The 16,456-nt window shown below is 40.1% G+C and overlaps 1 protein-coding gene across 2 annotated transcripts in view; it reads right to left on the bottom strand.

The window, feature by feature from the left end:
* Window positions 1-16,456, bottom strand: part of TIGAR (TP53 induced glycolysis regulatory phosphatase) — a 558,949-nt gene that overhangs the window by 126,919 nt on the left and 415,574 nt on the right. For both annotated transcript variants that reach the window (XM_044087567.1, XM_044087568.1), the window contains one exon: window positions 15,116-15,226. In XM_044087567.1, the coding sequence (XP_043943502.1) occupies window positions 15,116-15,226 (111 nt within the window). The remainder of the gene's footprint in view (window positions 1-15,115; window positions 15,227-16,456) is intronic.

The following is a 16,456-nucleotide window of genomic DNA, read 5'->3' on the forward strand; positions in this document are numbered from 1 at the left end:
AGACAATCATTTAGGTATGGGTATATTTGAATATTTCTTTGCCTGCAAAATGCAATGATTGGAGCTAGGCACTTTGTGAATACCCTGGGTGCAGTAGATAAGCCAAAGAGCAGTGCAGAGAACTGATAGTGCATGTAGCCTGCTCTGAAGCGTAGGTATCTTCTGCAAGATTCCCTTACTGGGATGTGCAGGTAGGCTTCCTTTAAATCCAGTGTTGCCAACCAAGCATTTTTGCCTAGCATAGGAAGCAGCTGATGAAGAGTTAGCATCTTGAATTTTGGGATTACCAAAAATGTGTTCAGAATAGACAGGTCCAGGATAGGACGCCAGGAATTGTTTTTCCTGGGTACCAGGAAAAGTCTTGAGTAAAAACCTTGCCCCCATTCTTCTTGTGGGACAGGTTGAATAGCCCTGATGCTTAAAAGAGAGACAACCTGCTTTTGAGCCTCTGCCCACTGATTTGGGGGTAGGTCTGGCCAACCGTTTGGGGTTGGTAAGGAGTGGAAGTGGAATCTGTATCCTTGGGAAACTATATTTAGAGCCCATTTGTCCTGGGTAATGAGTTCCCAATTTTTTGCATGCAGGGTGATTTTCCCCCTAAAGGAACAGTCAGTTGAGCAGGGCTTGGAAGATTTAAAGTTTAGTCATTGAGACAATTTACCATAGGGGGGAGTCTTACTACTCCCTGCTTTGGAAGTGGGAGCCCCCCACTGCTTAGTCCTGTGAGCACCCTGGGGCTGGAGCCTGGGTGTTCTACTGGTTCTGGGTTTGGACTGAGAAGGCCTGGAAGAGACAGGAAGGGACCAATTCTTAGAGGGCTAATGCCTACTAAATCTGGGAGGCTGTACTTGCAGGAAATCTTTAACAGTTTGCATATCTTTTTAAGTACTTCTTCTGCTTTGTTGCCAAACAGGTGGTCATGGTTTAAGGGAGCATCCAGTAATTTAGCTTTAACGTGATCTGGCAAAGATTGCTCCTTAAGCCAAGCATGCCTTCCAAGTACAGACCCAGTGACAGCGGCCCTGCAAGATGCCTCTAATCAATCAAAACCACATTGCAAAGTATGTCTTCCCACTTGTTTAGCAGAATGCATTAAATCTTGTAATTTTTTATTTTCAGCGGAGTCAGGAATCAACATAATTTTCTGTTTAAGCAATCCAATAACATGTTGCTGATACTTCAACATATGAAACTGGCATTTTAAGGCCCTAATGGCTAACATTGCAAAAGTGTATACCTTCTTACCCAATCTATCCAGCACTCTGGAATCTCTATCAGAGAGGGTAGGATTTTTGGCAGTTGTGGCCTTAATGCCCTTGGGTCCCTGTGAAATGGTCTCGGGATCCGCAGTAGGATTTTTAAAGAGGAACTTGTGAGAGTCAGGCACCCTGTAATACCTATCAGGTTTTCTGGGAGCAGGAGGTAAGGTGTCAGGGGCCAGGCTAGATTCAGAGAAGGCATCATCTACAATGTCCAGTACAGGAGGGATAGCTAAAGGCCTGTGTTGTGGCAGGAGTAAGAATTCCCTAAGCCTCTTTTTGGAGTCAGAGTAATCCTGGCTTTCCCAGCAGAAATGCTCCCTAAGAGTATGCAAGATTTCACCAAAAGAGAAATCCTCTGGAGGGGAAGCAGAAGGAATGGAGTCATCTGCATCAGAATCCTCATAGGTAGATAAGGGCAAATCCTGGTCATCAGAAAAAAAACAAAATTTCAGAATCCTGATCAGAAGAATCAGAAGGAAAATCAGTTCTAGGTCTATTAGAGGGAGAAGGGTGGCTTCCCCTGATTAGAGTAACAAGGTCTTCAGCCATTCTTATTTGTTTTTTAGGCATAGGGGCCTGACCATGCAGTCTGGGCATCGGTGTTCTGGGCATGGATCGAGTTTTAGGCCTTGAAGAAGAAGATGGCGTCAGTTTAATATGCAAGTCAGTAGGCCTGAATACACTCTCAGCAGCCGGTGCCTGCACAGCGGCTCTGGACCCATCCAAGGTAGAGACATCTGCAGGTTCCACAGTTGAAGAGGCATCTTGCGGCATACCGGACCCCGAATGAGTCTCAGTAGAGGCCTGCGAATCTGAAGCAGTGGGTATCAGGGGCTGTGAAAGCACCTCATTGAGTACCGGCGAACTGGTGACTAGCTTAGGAGAAGTATCATGGGCAGCTTTGGACCTATGCGGTCTGTCTTTATCTTTGCGTTTTTTCGGAATGTCGGTAGTTGGGTGGCTTACCGAAGACATTTCTGGATAATTGAACTGAGTACCAAAATATTTAGATGTGAAAATGAACCAACGACAAATAGTATGAGGTTTGAATAAGGCACAAAACCGACAGCAAGGTACGTCGTGGTCTGGGCCCAGGCAAGGAATGTAGTACAAATGAAAATCTTTATGAGGTATTTGCTTTCCACACGGAATGCAATTGTCAACTTTTACTGACATCAGTTTACAGCAAGAAAAAGGTTCCCCAACGGGGTACTTAGCTTAGCTGAAGACTTCGGATCTGAAACTCGAAAACAAAAATTTCAGGAGTTGGTCGACCGGCACTTGCAAACTGCTTCTGCTTCGGGCACTGCACGGCAAGAAAGACTCATGTAATGGCATCGGCTGCATGCTTTATACTCCTGACTACCTGACATAATGGAAGATGAGACAGCAACCGACGCAGGACCCAAGACTTTGATAATCAGACAGACTGAGTGCTACCTGCAAGCAGATAACCCAAATGTGATGACTGCAACAGTGAAACATGAAGAACATCATGGTTAGTTTGTTGCTAATAATTCTACCAAACTGAAATCTAAACCAATGCACAGAAAATGAATTAACAGACTAAATGAAAGCAAATGTCATTATGTTAAACTAACTGGAGTGATGCGTTCAGTGGAAAAACTGCAGAAGGAATATGGAAAGTTGTGAAAGAGAAATTGTAAAAAAATGGTTAGCATCAGGATCTAGGCATTCAACATCAGGAAGATATACTTAAGAAAAAGATACTTCATTAAGGTGAGAGACAAAAAAAATAAGAAATGGAAAAGAGGTCGAGCTACAACTTTGAAAACTGAAATAAACAAGCTGAACAAACAAATTAAGCATAGTGTGAAACAAGATCAAGAAAAATTTGAAGAAAATTGATATAAAAATATTGAGCATAATAGGAAACTATTTTATAGGTACACAAGATGTGGAAGGAATAAAGACATACAAACTGATTAAACTATGTGTAGATTACAAAATGTATTCACAGATTCAACAGATTATAGATGTATTTACAAAATCTTATGCAAAACAGTTTATTTCCACAAAGGGGGTGACAAGTTGTCCTAGTGACATCCAGGTAACCTCGGATACTGAAATCAAATGATATTATATTGAAAAAGATCTGTGCAAACTGGATCTAAACAAAGTACAGGGAGGAGACAGAATTAGTACTAATGACCCGAGAACACTTCAGAAAGAACTTACAGTCCCATTACATTTACTACTAGATCATAAAAATATGTGGAGATCCCTTAAGATTGGAGACATGCACTTATTAAACCTGTTTTTAAGGGAAAAGGGGAGTAGGACAAATCCAGAGTCGTACAGACCTTTAAGTCTACTTTCATGTTGTGTAAAAACAATGAAGAAGGTAATATTGGATAAGCTAGTATCAGAATTGGAAAGGGTGGGACTTGAAGCCATATATCAGTATGCATATGTTGGAAATATATCTATTACCACCTGTAACATAATGTTCTATAACAATACAGCTATGAACGAAAAATTGTGCTGAGGTGTAATTTTATAGATTTAACTTCAGCATTTGACATGTTCATACAAAAAATACTGATCAATAAATTAGAACAACTAGGCATTGATATAATCTTGACAAGATGTAATGCTGCATGGCTTACAAATAGGACACAGCAAGTATCATACAGCAAATGAATAAGTGAAATTCTTGGTACAGTCAGGGTGTCCCACAGGGCTCTGTCCTAGGCCTTTACTTGTTTAGATTGTATCTTTCGGACCCGTTCTACAGTCTGTATGCAGATGACTTTAAATTAGGTAAATTGATTACATGAGTTACAGATAGGGCATGTCTACAAAAGAACTTGACTAAACTGACATTTGGGCATAGGAAAATAATATTTATTTACATTTGTTTACCGGGAAATTCTGACTGGATGCAGGTCCTTTTTCAGCGGATGTCCGGGGAGAAAAGCTCCACATCATGAACATGATAAATAGAGATATAAAGTTGTAGCAATAGTACACAACATTACAGGTAGTTGGCTTTAATACAATAACAATATACTGATTATCAACAGTATATACAGTAAATGTTGCAAGTTAAGATGGTTTCTTGTCATTTATAATATTAGTAACAAAGTTGTCAGACAAGACTTTAAAGTATGTAAAGACAACTAGCTAATTCTGACTGTGGTTAGTAGTGGCGGTAGTATAGTTGGGTTAAGAGTCTAGGTGAGGGGGGTGTTAGTATGGATTAGAACAAGAAAAAAGCCAGTGCAAATTTAAGTGGAATTTGAGCGCAGTCTTGAAAAGGCTGCTGGAAGATAAAGTAGTTATAGAGGGCGGAAGATTGTTCCAAAGTTTAGATATGGTACATGAAAATATGGCCTCTCCTGCTGAGATTTTGGGTTTGATAACAGTGAGTTGATTTTTGTAGCTTGATCTTAGGGGATTAGTGGAGTGATAGGGTTTGAAGGGAAGGGATGTTATGAGGGTGGTTAATAAGTTTATGAGCGAGAGTGAGTTGATTAAAGTGAAGGAGTTGTGGGAGTTCTAGCCAGTTTAGTTCTTTAAGGGAGATACAATGATGGCTATGGTAGGAGGTTCCAGTGGCAAATTTAGCAATTTTGTTGTAACAAGCATCCATCTTGTGTAGGTCTGTCTGTCTAAGGTTGGTAAGAATGAGGGATGCATAAGAGTAGGATGGAGATTAGCTGGGAATTGGCTATGGAGATTCTAGCCATCTTGGTTAGGAATTGGCAGCTTCGATATAATGCACCAAGTTTCTTGTGAACTATTTTTACTGTCAGAGATTATGGGTGCCAAATCTACGTTTGTTGTCTATTTCCACACCGAGTAATTTTGTGTGTTCTGATGGAGAGATGATGGCATTGTCTTTAGCGAGAATGTTGAAGTGGGGGCGTTTTGGGTGGCTTTGGAAGGTTGGAACAGGAGAAGTTTTGTCTTACTTGGGTTGAGTAGGAGCTCAGCATTGGATAGCCAGCTTTCTACAGAAAAGAATGATTCCAGTGTGATTTGTTGTAGTTCTGGTAGAGTGGGGGCAGAGCAGATGAGAGTAGTCATCTGCGTACTGTATAAGAGATGGTTGTGTGGTGGCAGTATGTAGGTTGTTAGTGAAAAGTGAGAATAGCAGAGGGCCAATGATAGACCCTTGGAGAACTCAGAGAGTAACTGGGAGGCGAGGTGATAGATTATCGTCCCAGACTACTGACTGCTGGCATCCGTATAGACAGCTATGGAACCAGTTGCAGGCTGATTGTGAGAAGGAGAGGTTGGGAAGAGTAGAGAGTAGTAGATCATGAGATACCATGTCAAAGGCCTTTGAGAGATCTAGAAATACGCAGTAGAGAAGTGGCCATTGTTTCTGTGATGAAGTATAGTATTGGTGAAGGAGAGCAGAGCAGAGGTAGTGCTGTGATATGGCCTGAAACCATGTCGGGGTTTGGAAAGGAGATTATTAGCTAGGAGGTAGTTGGAGACCTGGGTGCTGATACATTTTTCAAGTATCTTGGAGAGAAGGAAGAGGATAGCAATGGGGCGGTAATTGGAGAGGTCGGTGGAGGGGGTGGCTTTATGGAGGGGAATGATGTGGGATATTTTCCATATAGAGGGAACATAGCCTTCTGTTATGGAACAGTTGATTAGAATTGAAATTGGGTAGGCTAGTGTATCAGCTGCAATTTTCAAGTATTCAGAGTGGGAGGTTGTCAGCTGTGAGTTTGGTGGGTTTAAGTTTTGACAATAGTCTTTTTATGTTGGAGGTAGGTACTGAGGTGAAGAAGAAAAGAGGAGTGGGGGTTTAGGGTTAGGAGTTGGGGGGCTGTTGTAGGGAAGTGTTGTTTGTTTAGAGATGTTATAGTTTCAGTGAAGTGTTTGTTGAAGGATTCAGCAATACTGCTGGAGGAGTGAGGAATGGACGGCTGGGGGGTATAAACCTTCCCTGGGTGGAGAATATTGTTAATAGTGGACCAGAATTGCCTAGGGTTGTGGTTGGTAGAGTTTACGGTGGATTTATAGTAGAGGGATTTGTCTAATTTTATTTGCTTTTTGGCTTTACTGCGCAGTTCAAGGAATGATTGCCTATCTGAATTATCTTTTGTTATTCGCCAGTGCTCTCAGGCCTTATCTCTGGATTTCGTTAGGGTTCTGGTGGTCTTTTGTAACCATGGGGCATGCCTCTATCTGACTTTGGCATTTCTTAAAGGAGAATGGGTGTTTAGGATGGAGAGGAAGGTACTGTTGAAGAAATGGACAGCCTCATCTAGGCGGAGGTATTTTAGTGGTGACCAGTTAATTTTTTGCAGGGGGGAGATGAAGGAGTTGGGGTTGAAGTTGGACTTGTTCCGTATTTGCCTGTGGATAATGGGCTTGAGACTGTTTGTGCTGTGCCGAATTAGGAAAGTGGGGGAATGGTCACTAAGACTGTCAGGTAAGTAGCCTGCTAGGTAAGAGTGAGGGGCTTTGTTGACTAGGATCCAGTCAAGTAAGGTAAGATTGTTAGGGTTTTTGTTGAGTCAGTAGGGGATTGGATGAGTTGAGTGAACCCATGGAGATTAAGGTGAATGGTTGGGAGATTGTTACTACAGGATAGCCAGTTGATGTTAAAGTCGCCAAGAATGATGGTTTCCTGGGGTAGAGATAGAGTAGCCCAGCTAAAGAGATTTTCTAGGGGTGTAATACTTTGCCCTGGGGGGAAATAGCATCCTATGATACTGATTGTTTTGTTTGGGTTTAGTTTGAGATTGGCATAAATGATTTCTTCATTGTTGTGGTGAGGGGCAGATGTGTTCTGGAGTTGAATACTGAGATGGTGTTTAAATATAAATACTACACCACCTCCTTTTTTGGACACTCTGTCTATGCGGAGGATGTTGTATTCAGGTGGAAGTATTTCCTCACTTTTGATGTGAGGTTTGAGCCAGGTTTCAGTTAGGAAAAGAATATCTGGGGAATATGTGCTTATACTGGCATGTAGTTCTTGGCTTTTATTGCATATGCTTCTGATGTTTAGGGACATTATAAGTAGTCTGTTGTTTTTTGTTGGCTAGGAGTTGAGTTGTGGGGGGGTTGCTTGGACTAGTGTTTGTGGTTGGGTTGGATTTGGGAGGACCAGGGTTTGGATGGATGTCTCCAGCAAGGGCTACTTTATAGAGGGTGTTTAGGATATGTTTTATATACACAGTAAATTGCTTAAGGTATCTTAGGGATAATTTATTTTTGAGTGTGTTAGGTGTTTGGTAATGGAGTGTGTGTATTGGGAGGATGTTTTTTGGTGGCAGGGATTGTGTACTTAAAATGTAAATGTTTGAGGGAGGGTGTTGAGAGAGCACAGTGGAAGCTGTTGGGGCATGTGACTGTGGAGCCTTGGTAGGAAGTAATGTGAGCTAGAACTATGCAGGTTAGGACTGTTATTATATTAGGTAGTAGTGCGACTGTGTTGGATGTAGGGGGAGGTGTGACTAGTGGTGTAGCCTCATTGGTGGTAATTAGGGGTAGGGTTAAGACTAAGAATAAATGTAGAGGTACTGGGGGTGGGTGGGAATAGGGGGCAGGGAGGGGGAGCGAAGTGAGCGTAGTGAACAGAGCGGGCTAGAACTACTCCAGGCTAAAGATTGCAGGGCAAGTGTCTAAATAGCCAAATTGTTGGGAGTTATTAGAATCTAGTAGGGAAAAACAATCTACAGACCTGATTTCAACTGTGTCCTTTCTGGGTAGATACCTAGTTTGAAGCAGACAAAAAGTGGCAGTTTAAGTACCTTTTTGCCTCTATTTTACAAGTGGGCAATTCCAGTGCATCTACTGGGTTACCTTTTTTCACCTAGAGCTTTATCTTGGTTTACTGATAGCTAAAAAGAAGAACTTTAACTGGGGAATTTATTTACAGCTGATGGGGGTGAGGAGCAGCTGCTGCCCCTAGCCATGGGTAGAGCCAGTTATTTCTGCTTTAGACCAGGTACTTTCTACATTAGCAGGCTAAGAGGAAAACGTAGCTAGACACCTACAGTAACTTATTTTCTTTTTAAAGCCCTTGAGTCCTTGTGGCTGGTTTATTCACTGCAGACACGGCCAATGGCCAAGGATTCAGCAAGTGGGGGACTGAGAGAGAACCCGTTTACAAGGACTGTGGTCACTAAATGAAAAGATGGAGACAAACAGAATTATTACGTTAAGGTCTCGGATAGGGGACTGAGAGAGAACCCGTTCGCAGGGACCGTGGTCACCAAATGAAAAGATGGAGACAAACAGAATTATTACGTTAAAGTCTCTGAAAGGGGACTGAGAGAGAAGTGCTGTAAAAATTAAATGAAATAATAATCACCCAGCAGGAAGGGTACTGGGTTTAAGAGTAGCAGCATGTTATACTATTTACACAGGTACAAAGTGTTTAGTAAAAAAAGGCTCAGGCAACTGTTATGCATTCGCATATGAAGCCCTTGACATAAAAAAAATAATAATAATAAAACACCTTGTCTAAATCAGAAATCATGAAATCATTGTTTGTTGGTTACATTGAATACCAAAATAAAATAGCAAAATGAAACAGTGAAAACAAGAAAAACAAGAATGAAAGAAAACAGGAAAGAAGCAGCTGGATACCAAGAGATAAGATGAAATAAAAAGTTTAAGTTATTATAAAATGCAAAGTGTCTCATACAGATATTTAAGTGGAACATGTACAGTGTCTCATACAGATATTCAAGTATATATTTATTCAAAGACAATTTCACATATAAGAGAAAGTTTGAATTTTCAAAAGTAGTAAAGTAGTAATCATCAAACCTAGAGAAGAGAATCTATAGGAATGAATAAGATGAGATTGGTTCTCATGGTTAGCTGATGCATGGAACAGACACACAGATTACATTAGAAAGGAATAGAATTTTTTTTTAAGATTTTTTTAGAATTTAGACATATATGACCATATTTCAAGATGTTTATTGCTAGCACTGTGTTTACACGAGTGTATGTCTATAGCGATGTATATAATTAATATTCTTTCTTTTTTTTGCAACTGGAATCTGGAACTAGTAGAGTAGACAGATATTGTATTTATTAGTAAACAGAAAAAAAAATTGGATTCCAATTTTTAAAAAAAAAAAAAAGTAAAATAAAAGTTTGGGGTGCAATTCAAAAACACACACATGGGGGTGGTCTTCTTTCTCTGCACTCAGTATTCCATTTGACCTCACCTCACTACTCTACTCTGATCTCTGCTGGCAGATGATGATTCATGGGAAACAGAAGCATGGAAATATACAGTTTCCTGATTAAGTACACTCTGCTACAAGTATCCTCCCTGTTCACTGGTTTGCAGTGCAGAGATTTCTCAGGATTAGAATATCAGATATCAAAACAAAGCAAAAATAAATACAAAAAAAAAAAAGAAAAAAAAGAAATCTGAAAACCTCAGGATAGGAAAGTACTCTCCTTTGTCTTAAAAAAATACTTTTACCTTTGAAAAAGGGAAAAACAGCTATTGTCAGTGTTGTGGCAAGTGCTGCTTCCTGCTCAAACAGAACTAACCTGGTGCATTCATTTTTATGAAAGTGTTCCATTAGGCAATGTTTCTGTTATATGTGCATAGAGCAGTGGTTCATTAAAATTAAAATATGCAATTCATAATCTGCGAAAATATGCAATACATCAAGGTAAAGACGTTGTACCATTACCCCCACAGCAGTTCCTACCTTCCTACACAAGCACACAAAACCTAAAAAGCAAGGCAATAATTCATGACTAGGTGTAAGATAATATTGTTAAAGGTAATGTTGGTGTTTGATCAAAAAGTGAAAGCCAAAGGTATAAAAAAAAAAAGCCATGCCTGTGACTGAAGTATTACCCACTAGCTGTCGCTTCAGATTCTTTTTATATTATAAAATAACATTTAAGAAAGAAATTACTTACCTTTTCTTAATAAATGTCATCGTATGATGGTTATTTCCACTTTGAGTTGGCTACAGATTTATTGTACGAGCATGTGGCATGTGCGTCCCTATGCTTGTAAAAGGGATCAGTGAAGTGCAAAAGAGGAGACACAGAAGAATTCTTCTGAGTCTCTCTGCACGACTAATGCTTCCCTTTTGTACTGTTGGTACTACTAATTTAGTGATTTCCAAAGCAAGTAACATCGTTTTTTCCTCCTACATTGAATGCTCTGCCAGTCAGTATGCACATTTTTCAATATAAATAAACTATTAATGTATAATACACACTTCAATTCTATGCTAGCCCCATCTCTATTATATTTTAACGGGTATACCTCTTAAATCATGCTTGTATAATGAGTTAAATGGTGGATTTGAATTTAGTTGCTGGTTTGATATTAGCATTTTTCGGGGCCCAGTACCCTTTCTGGCCAACAGGCTTCCCTCCTCCCAGTATGGTCATTTGGCCCATTCATTCTCCCATGGTGTGGGATCAACTTAGTAGTTTGTAGTTTTCTCATCCCTGAAGATGAAGGACAAGATATAAGGAATAGTGCAGCCATCCTGATTGGAACCGGTGTCTTTACCTTGCCCTCAAACTCTATATCTATATGATGATGACAGCTCTGTTAGGCTGGGTTGGCAGTTGCAGTAGATAAAGCCAGTGCTTGACTCCTGGATCCATAGTGGAGGCCATGATTGCTCTATCCTCCTTCCCACTCAGCCTGACATTAACTCTTTGAATTCTGGCCTCTACCAGAACTCTAGCGGAGAGAGACACAGCTGTCCACCACAGTCCCTCCCCCAGGATATGTATACTCATCCTCCCTATCAGGACTGCCAGATGTCCCAGCAGCTAACTGAAATCAGATGGTCTGAGGTATAGTTAGTGTTTATCCCTCTAAACCACTGAGGTGACTTTTGATATCAACAGTGTTACTGGTCAGCAATTCTCTTATGATATGCATAAACTTGTTGCATATCATTTGTGAAATGATTTCATATGCCATGAGTTCTACACTAATTACTGGTACATAAGGCTGGTGAGAGTCATTTTGCCTCTACATTTTTAATAACACACTTATACCTTTACACAGTGGACTATAGCTGACTTACTGCCTTATTCATTGACTTTATAAACTTCCCTTGTGTGTAGTTTATAGATTCATAGGCGATTACTTGGCTAATGGCACAACAGCTTTACAAGTCTAGCCAATAATACCCAGGATATGACAATATTATATCTTAATTCCCCAAATATGGGATGGGGTGGTATCAGTGTACTTAATGCATATGGAATCTTTATGTCTCTGCCTTCTCATATCAACAGGCTGCTTCATGCATTCACCACCCTGTCAATAAAAAATATATTTTCACATTATCCCAAGTTTATAACTCTGCATTCACATCATATAATTCTTTTGTGTGTGGTTTTATCTTGTACTGTAGTGACCCCATATACCTCTAACATGTCTCTTCTCCGTTGTCATCTCTCTTAAGAGTATAGAGGCATTTTAGCCTCTTGTCACATGAGCTGTGGTACAGTACTGTATCATTTTTGAGTCCTGTTTGGACTGCATCATCCTTCTTCTAGCACTGTATCTCAAGTATTCACAGTACTAGAAATAAAGTATTACTAATGATCCATATTGATGTGTGGGCGTGAATGCGGACAGAGGACTGTGTTTTTGATTAAGTGTTACGGGACTGCTGTTTTGGGAATTTTTGCATTATGGTTGGGAATTTAGGGCACTCATAATCTTTGTAAGCAAGTGCACAGGGATGGTACAAAACAAAGTGTGTGTCATGCTTGTGCAATTCATAGAGGTCCTCAAAACTCCTCAGGATACCATGGTGGAGGAAACCTGTGTACCTCAAAATGGAAACCCGCAGCACAGAGTCTGCAATTTGCAAATAAGTGAATGGCGGACTCTATACTAGGGAGTAGGGAAAGGAAGCTAGAAGAGTGCAATGGCAGACAACAAGCTGCTACCATAACACAGAATGCCCATCCATCATGGAATGATAACACAGCTGAGCAACAGCATTACCACTCCCTGGAATAACCAGTAGGAAGTGGAAAATAACATGGGATATAACAGCACAACAGACAACAGCACTGCCACAACCAAAAGTGTCTGCCTGCTATGACTATAGAGGTCTGAAAATCAAAACAGCACTACTATGCCATGAGGACTGGGGTGTGCGTGCCTGTGTCCCTGTTAAGGGAGTGTGACTGTTAAGGGTTTGTGCATGAATGACAGTGTCAGTGTTTATGCATCACTGACAATGTGTTTGCACGTGTAGGTATGCATGTACATCTGTGTACTGTACAGTGTGTCAGTGTCTGTGTGTCAGCATATGATTGATAGTGTATCTGCAAGTATTGATTATTTTTATTTATTTTACATTTGTTGACCGGGCTAGTCAAACTGGATACATGTCCATTTTCAGTAGAGGTCTGGGGAGAAAAGCTCCAAGCATAGACAGTAAATTTATTATACAATATTAATATAAAATATAGATTGTCCTTAAGATAAATGTGTACGGTGTCATTTAATGGGATGATGCTGTGATCAAATACAGATAATATTTTAGAGAAATAAATGTGCACAAAGTCATTTAGTGGGGATAAACTAAGATCAAATACAGAAAATAAATAATATTTGAGAGGGAAAAAAAACACAAAGCTATTATTAAGTATGTATGGTCCACGAATTATGTGAATGGACCATTGGCTGGCATTTTTCATTACAGACCGTTTCCACTGGTATTACTGTATACTATTTCTGGTCAACACACATTGAGTACTTTAATGCCCTTGAATGCTTCTTTACTGACTTGCCAGTACATAGAGGATTATGATCAGTTATTGGATTGCAACCAGCTTATGTGGATTAGTCCAGCACTCATTTTGGCTTCTGGCAGTGAAGCTCAAGATATAATCTTGTCATCCATGTTAAGAACACAAAAGGTTTATGAACAGTGAGACCCAACCATAATTTTATTCTTTACAGAAAAAAAAAAAAAGTAGGCATGCAAAGCTTTTTACTGGCATATAAAGCCTGTAAAACATTTTGCTGCTGTTAAGACGGTGAGCACAAAAGAAAAATGAATTGCTTTAAAAGCTGTTAGGCACTTTGCTCATTTGTGACAGCCCAAAGCTATTTTACCCTCTGCTTCTTAACAAATACAATACTTGTCATCAGAAAGGTGCTTAACAAACTCGCCACCCCCCTTCTTTGGGAGTGTAATTATAAAGCTCCATGCACTACATCAGAAGTTTAAATGTTGCTTATGCATTACTGTTGAATACGAACTTCTGCTCCCCACCTCCTCCCTGAAATTTACACTGATATGCAGTAAAGTACATTACATGATTAAGTTAATCATGGCCATTTACTGCAGCAATAATCAGCCAAGCACATTTCATAGGCAAGGTCATGACATATTCTCAGAATTGTTTTGTAACATTTTAAATATTTACAGAGATATGGTCCATCATTGCTGTTTACCATCAAGAATCGTATATAGCCTCTTTAAAAGAAAAAGGCACCAAATAGTGGCAAACAGCGCTCCTCACTTAAGCACTTTCACCATTAAGGACTTCTTCAGAACAGAGGTAATGAAGTCTGCATTTAGTGTGGACTGATCCATAATCTAGCTGGATCATGGGAAATCAGGAAGTGGATAACCATAAATGTTAAGATTTACTGTTACAGTGACTTTTCCAAAAGAAAAAGATGACTAAATGGTCTGTTTTCACTAACATTCTACATTTCCTCCTGATTTGATGACCTTCATGTGTGACAAATCTCCCCAAGAAGGCAACAAATGAAAGTTTAATATGTAATTAAGGATCACTATGAAAAAATGGAATGGAAGTTTTCTGAAGGCTTTCAACAGATGAAAGCTATTTTGCTGATGAAGTTTTACTCTGACCTGTTACTAATATAAAGTATGTTCAGGTACTTAAGAGAGAAGCCCATACTTCTCTCCCAGTTCTGGTGAATGTCACTTGTTGATTTGGGGTACATTGACTAGAGACACAGTCTCATCCTGCTCCTACAAACACTTCACCGTGTTTTGAGCTTAGAACCAAACTGCATAAATCCCAGGAATAAAGCAGTCAAAATCTGGGATTTCCAATCCTCTGCAAACATGGACAGGGGTATGGGGACTCCATACAAGTAGGAGGATCACAAGACCAGTGCCATCTGATCTCTGAATGAACAGACTTGTAAAAGCAGAGAACACTTGTCACTCTGTTAGAGGCACCAGTGCGGCAGGCCAGGTATTCTGGTTTTGGAACTACCTTCATCTTGGAAAGATTTTTCCAGTGCCTTATTAAAAAGGGGGCTGCTAGACCTAGTAGACATGGATGAGATGACCTGTGGACAAAGATGTGAATTAGACAACTTGCAGAACACAGAATCTTTTGACAAAGTGAAGACTTGTTAGTGGTCAAGATATGAACTGAATATATCAAGTTAGTGAGATATGAAGAGATTATCCAGAGCAAAAAGTAAAGAGGTGATGGCAGCACATGGGAAGCAGTCTGTAACGACTAACTACTTCATGGCCTCCAAAAAGTATAAAATGGAGAGGGCAGTGGAACCATCATGGGTGGTGGACAGGGATTCCATGGAGATAATCAGATCAGGGGAATGTGATAAAGGTGAACAAAGGGTGATGGAGAAGGTAGGGAAGGAGGGGAGGCAAGCAGGTTAAATGCACATGAAAGGCACATTAGATTGGCATATGGAGACAATTAAGCCTGTCGCATGTAATATACCACAAAAAATACTGATTTTTCAAAGTAAAATTAAATAATGATCAGATAAAGGTAAAAAACGTAATGATATAATCAGGTTGTATTTACTGCAAAATGGAAACATCATTCCCTGGAAAGTTTACTTGAAAAAGGATCAAGTTTACCTGTTCCAGTGTCTCTCCCCCAGGAGGTGTGAAAGATGGACATTGTGTTCCTGCAGCTTTGGCCATTGCCCGCAATTGACTAAGTGGATTTCCTTCAGCAACACCATATTTCTACAAGAAATCATATACATAAGGAATTGTGCTATATGAGCTTTATACACACAGTATATAGTAGAATATGTAAACTAAACAATTTGTAGAAATTAACTATTACCTGATAATTGTAACTGAAAACATCAGTTACATAATTTCACTTACAACAGGAAGCCAAAAAAAGGCAGAAAACTCCCAGTAAAATCAAGAAAGGAAAGAAAAGGAATCCAAAACGAGTGCTAGTGTAATATACTGACATCACAGCAGTACAATGTACTGCCTGCAGTAATAGCTTCAAGGCCAAGCATGGCACTCCAAACTATCTCTTAGGGTACAACAAAAGGAAGGAGCATGGTGTCAAAGAAGGGTCTATATGGTTGAACTAGTGCTTATTGTGATTGCATTTTCCCATCATTGTTTGGTTTCACAAGGCCATTTGTTTAGCTATTTCAGCTTATCACTCAAAGGTTAAAGCACTGTGAATGTCTTTCAGGGTTGAAAGTAATGGTACAATTCAAACACTCATTTTCCAATAATAGCTTTATCCCATTTAGAGTAGGGTGGAGACAGCAAGCAATGGACATAAGGCACAGAGCAAGTCATGGATGGGATGAAAATCTATTGCAGGCACAAGGTGTTTACCTCACAGTCACAAGGTACAGGATTTGATTCTCACCTTTGAAAGGGAAATTGGCTACGCTTAAAATAGCCCACATGGGCAGCTAGCCTAGTTCTTACCTATGAACACACGCATGCGCGCGTGCACACATATACACACACACACACACACACACACACACACACACACACACACACACACACACACACACACACACACTGGGCAATTTAGATTACATTACAAGCACGTGTTTGGGATATGGAAGGAAAATGAAGACTACAGCACGCTGGAAGGACATACAAGTTCACAAAGAATGTCCCTAAGCAAGAAACTGTAAGGCAGCAGTGCTAACTGCAGCACCATTTCAAGGCTAACTTCTGGAGGCTAGTGTTAAACTCTGAGACTGATGCACTGAGTGTCCCCAGCACTAGATTCAGTGTGACTACATTAGTTTCTAGTCAGCACCCCAGACACACAGTGAAAATACACACTTGTGGACAAAAAGACAGGCCAGACTGGATCAAAATTTCATGGAGTTTACTGCTGCTCAAACTACGGAGACAGCTGCACCTCAGCTGGGTGCTTGTACACACAAACCTTTGCAAATGTGCACTGCTACATGAGCAAAT

Source organism: Protopterus annectens, chromosome 11.part0, assembly GCF_019279795.1.
Source record: "Protopterus annectens isolate FY-2018-M chromosome 11.part0, PAN1.0, whole genome shotgun sequence".
NCBI lineage: Eukaryota > Metazoa > Chordata > Ceratodontiformes > Protopteridae > Protopterus > Protopterus annectens.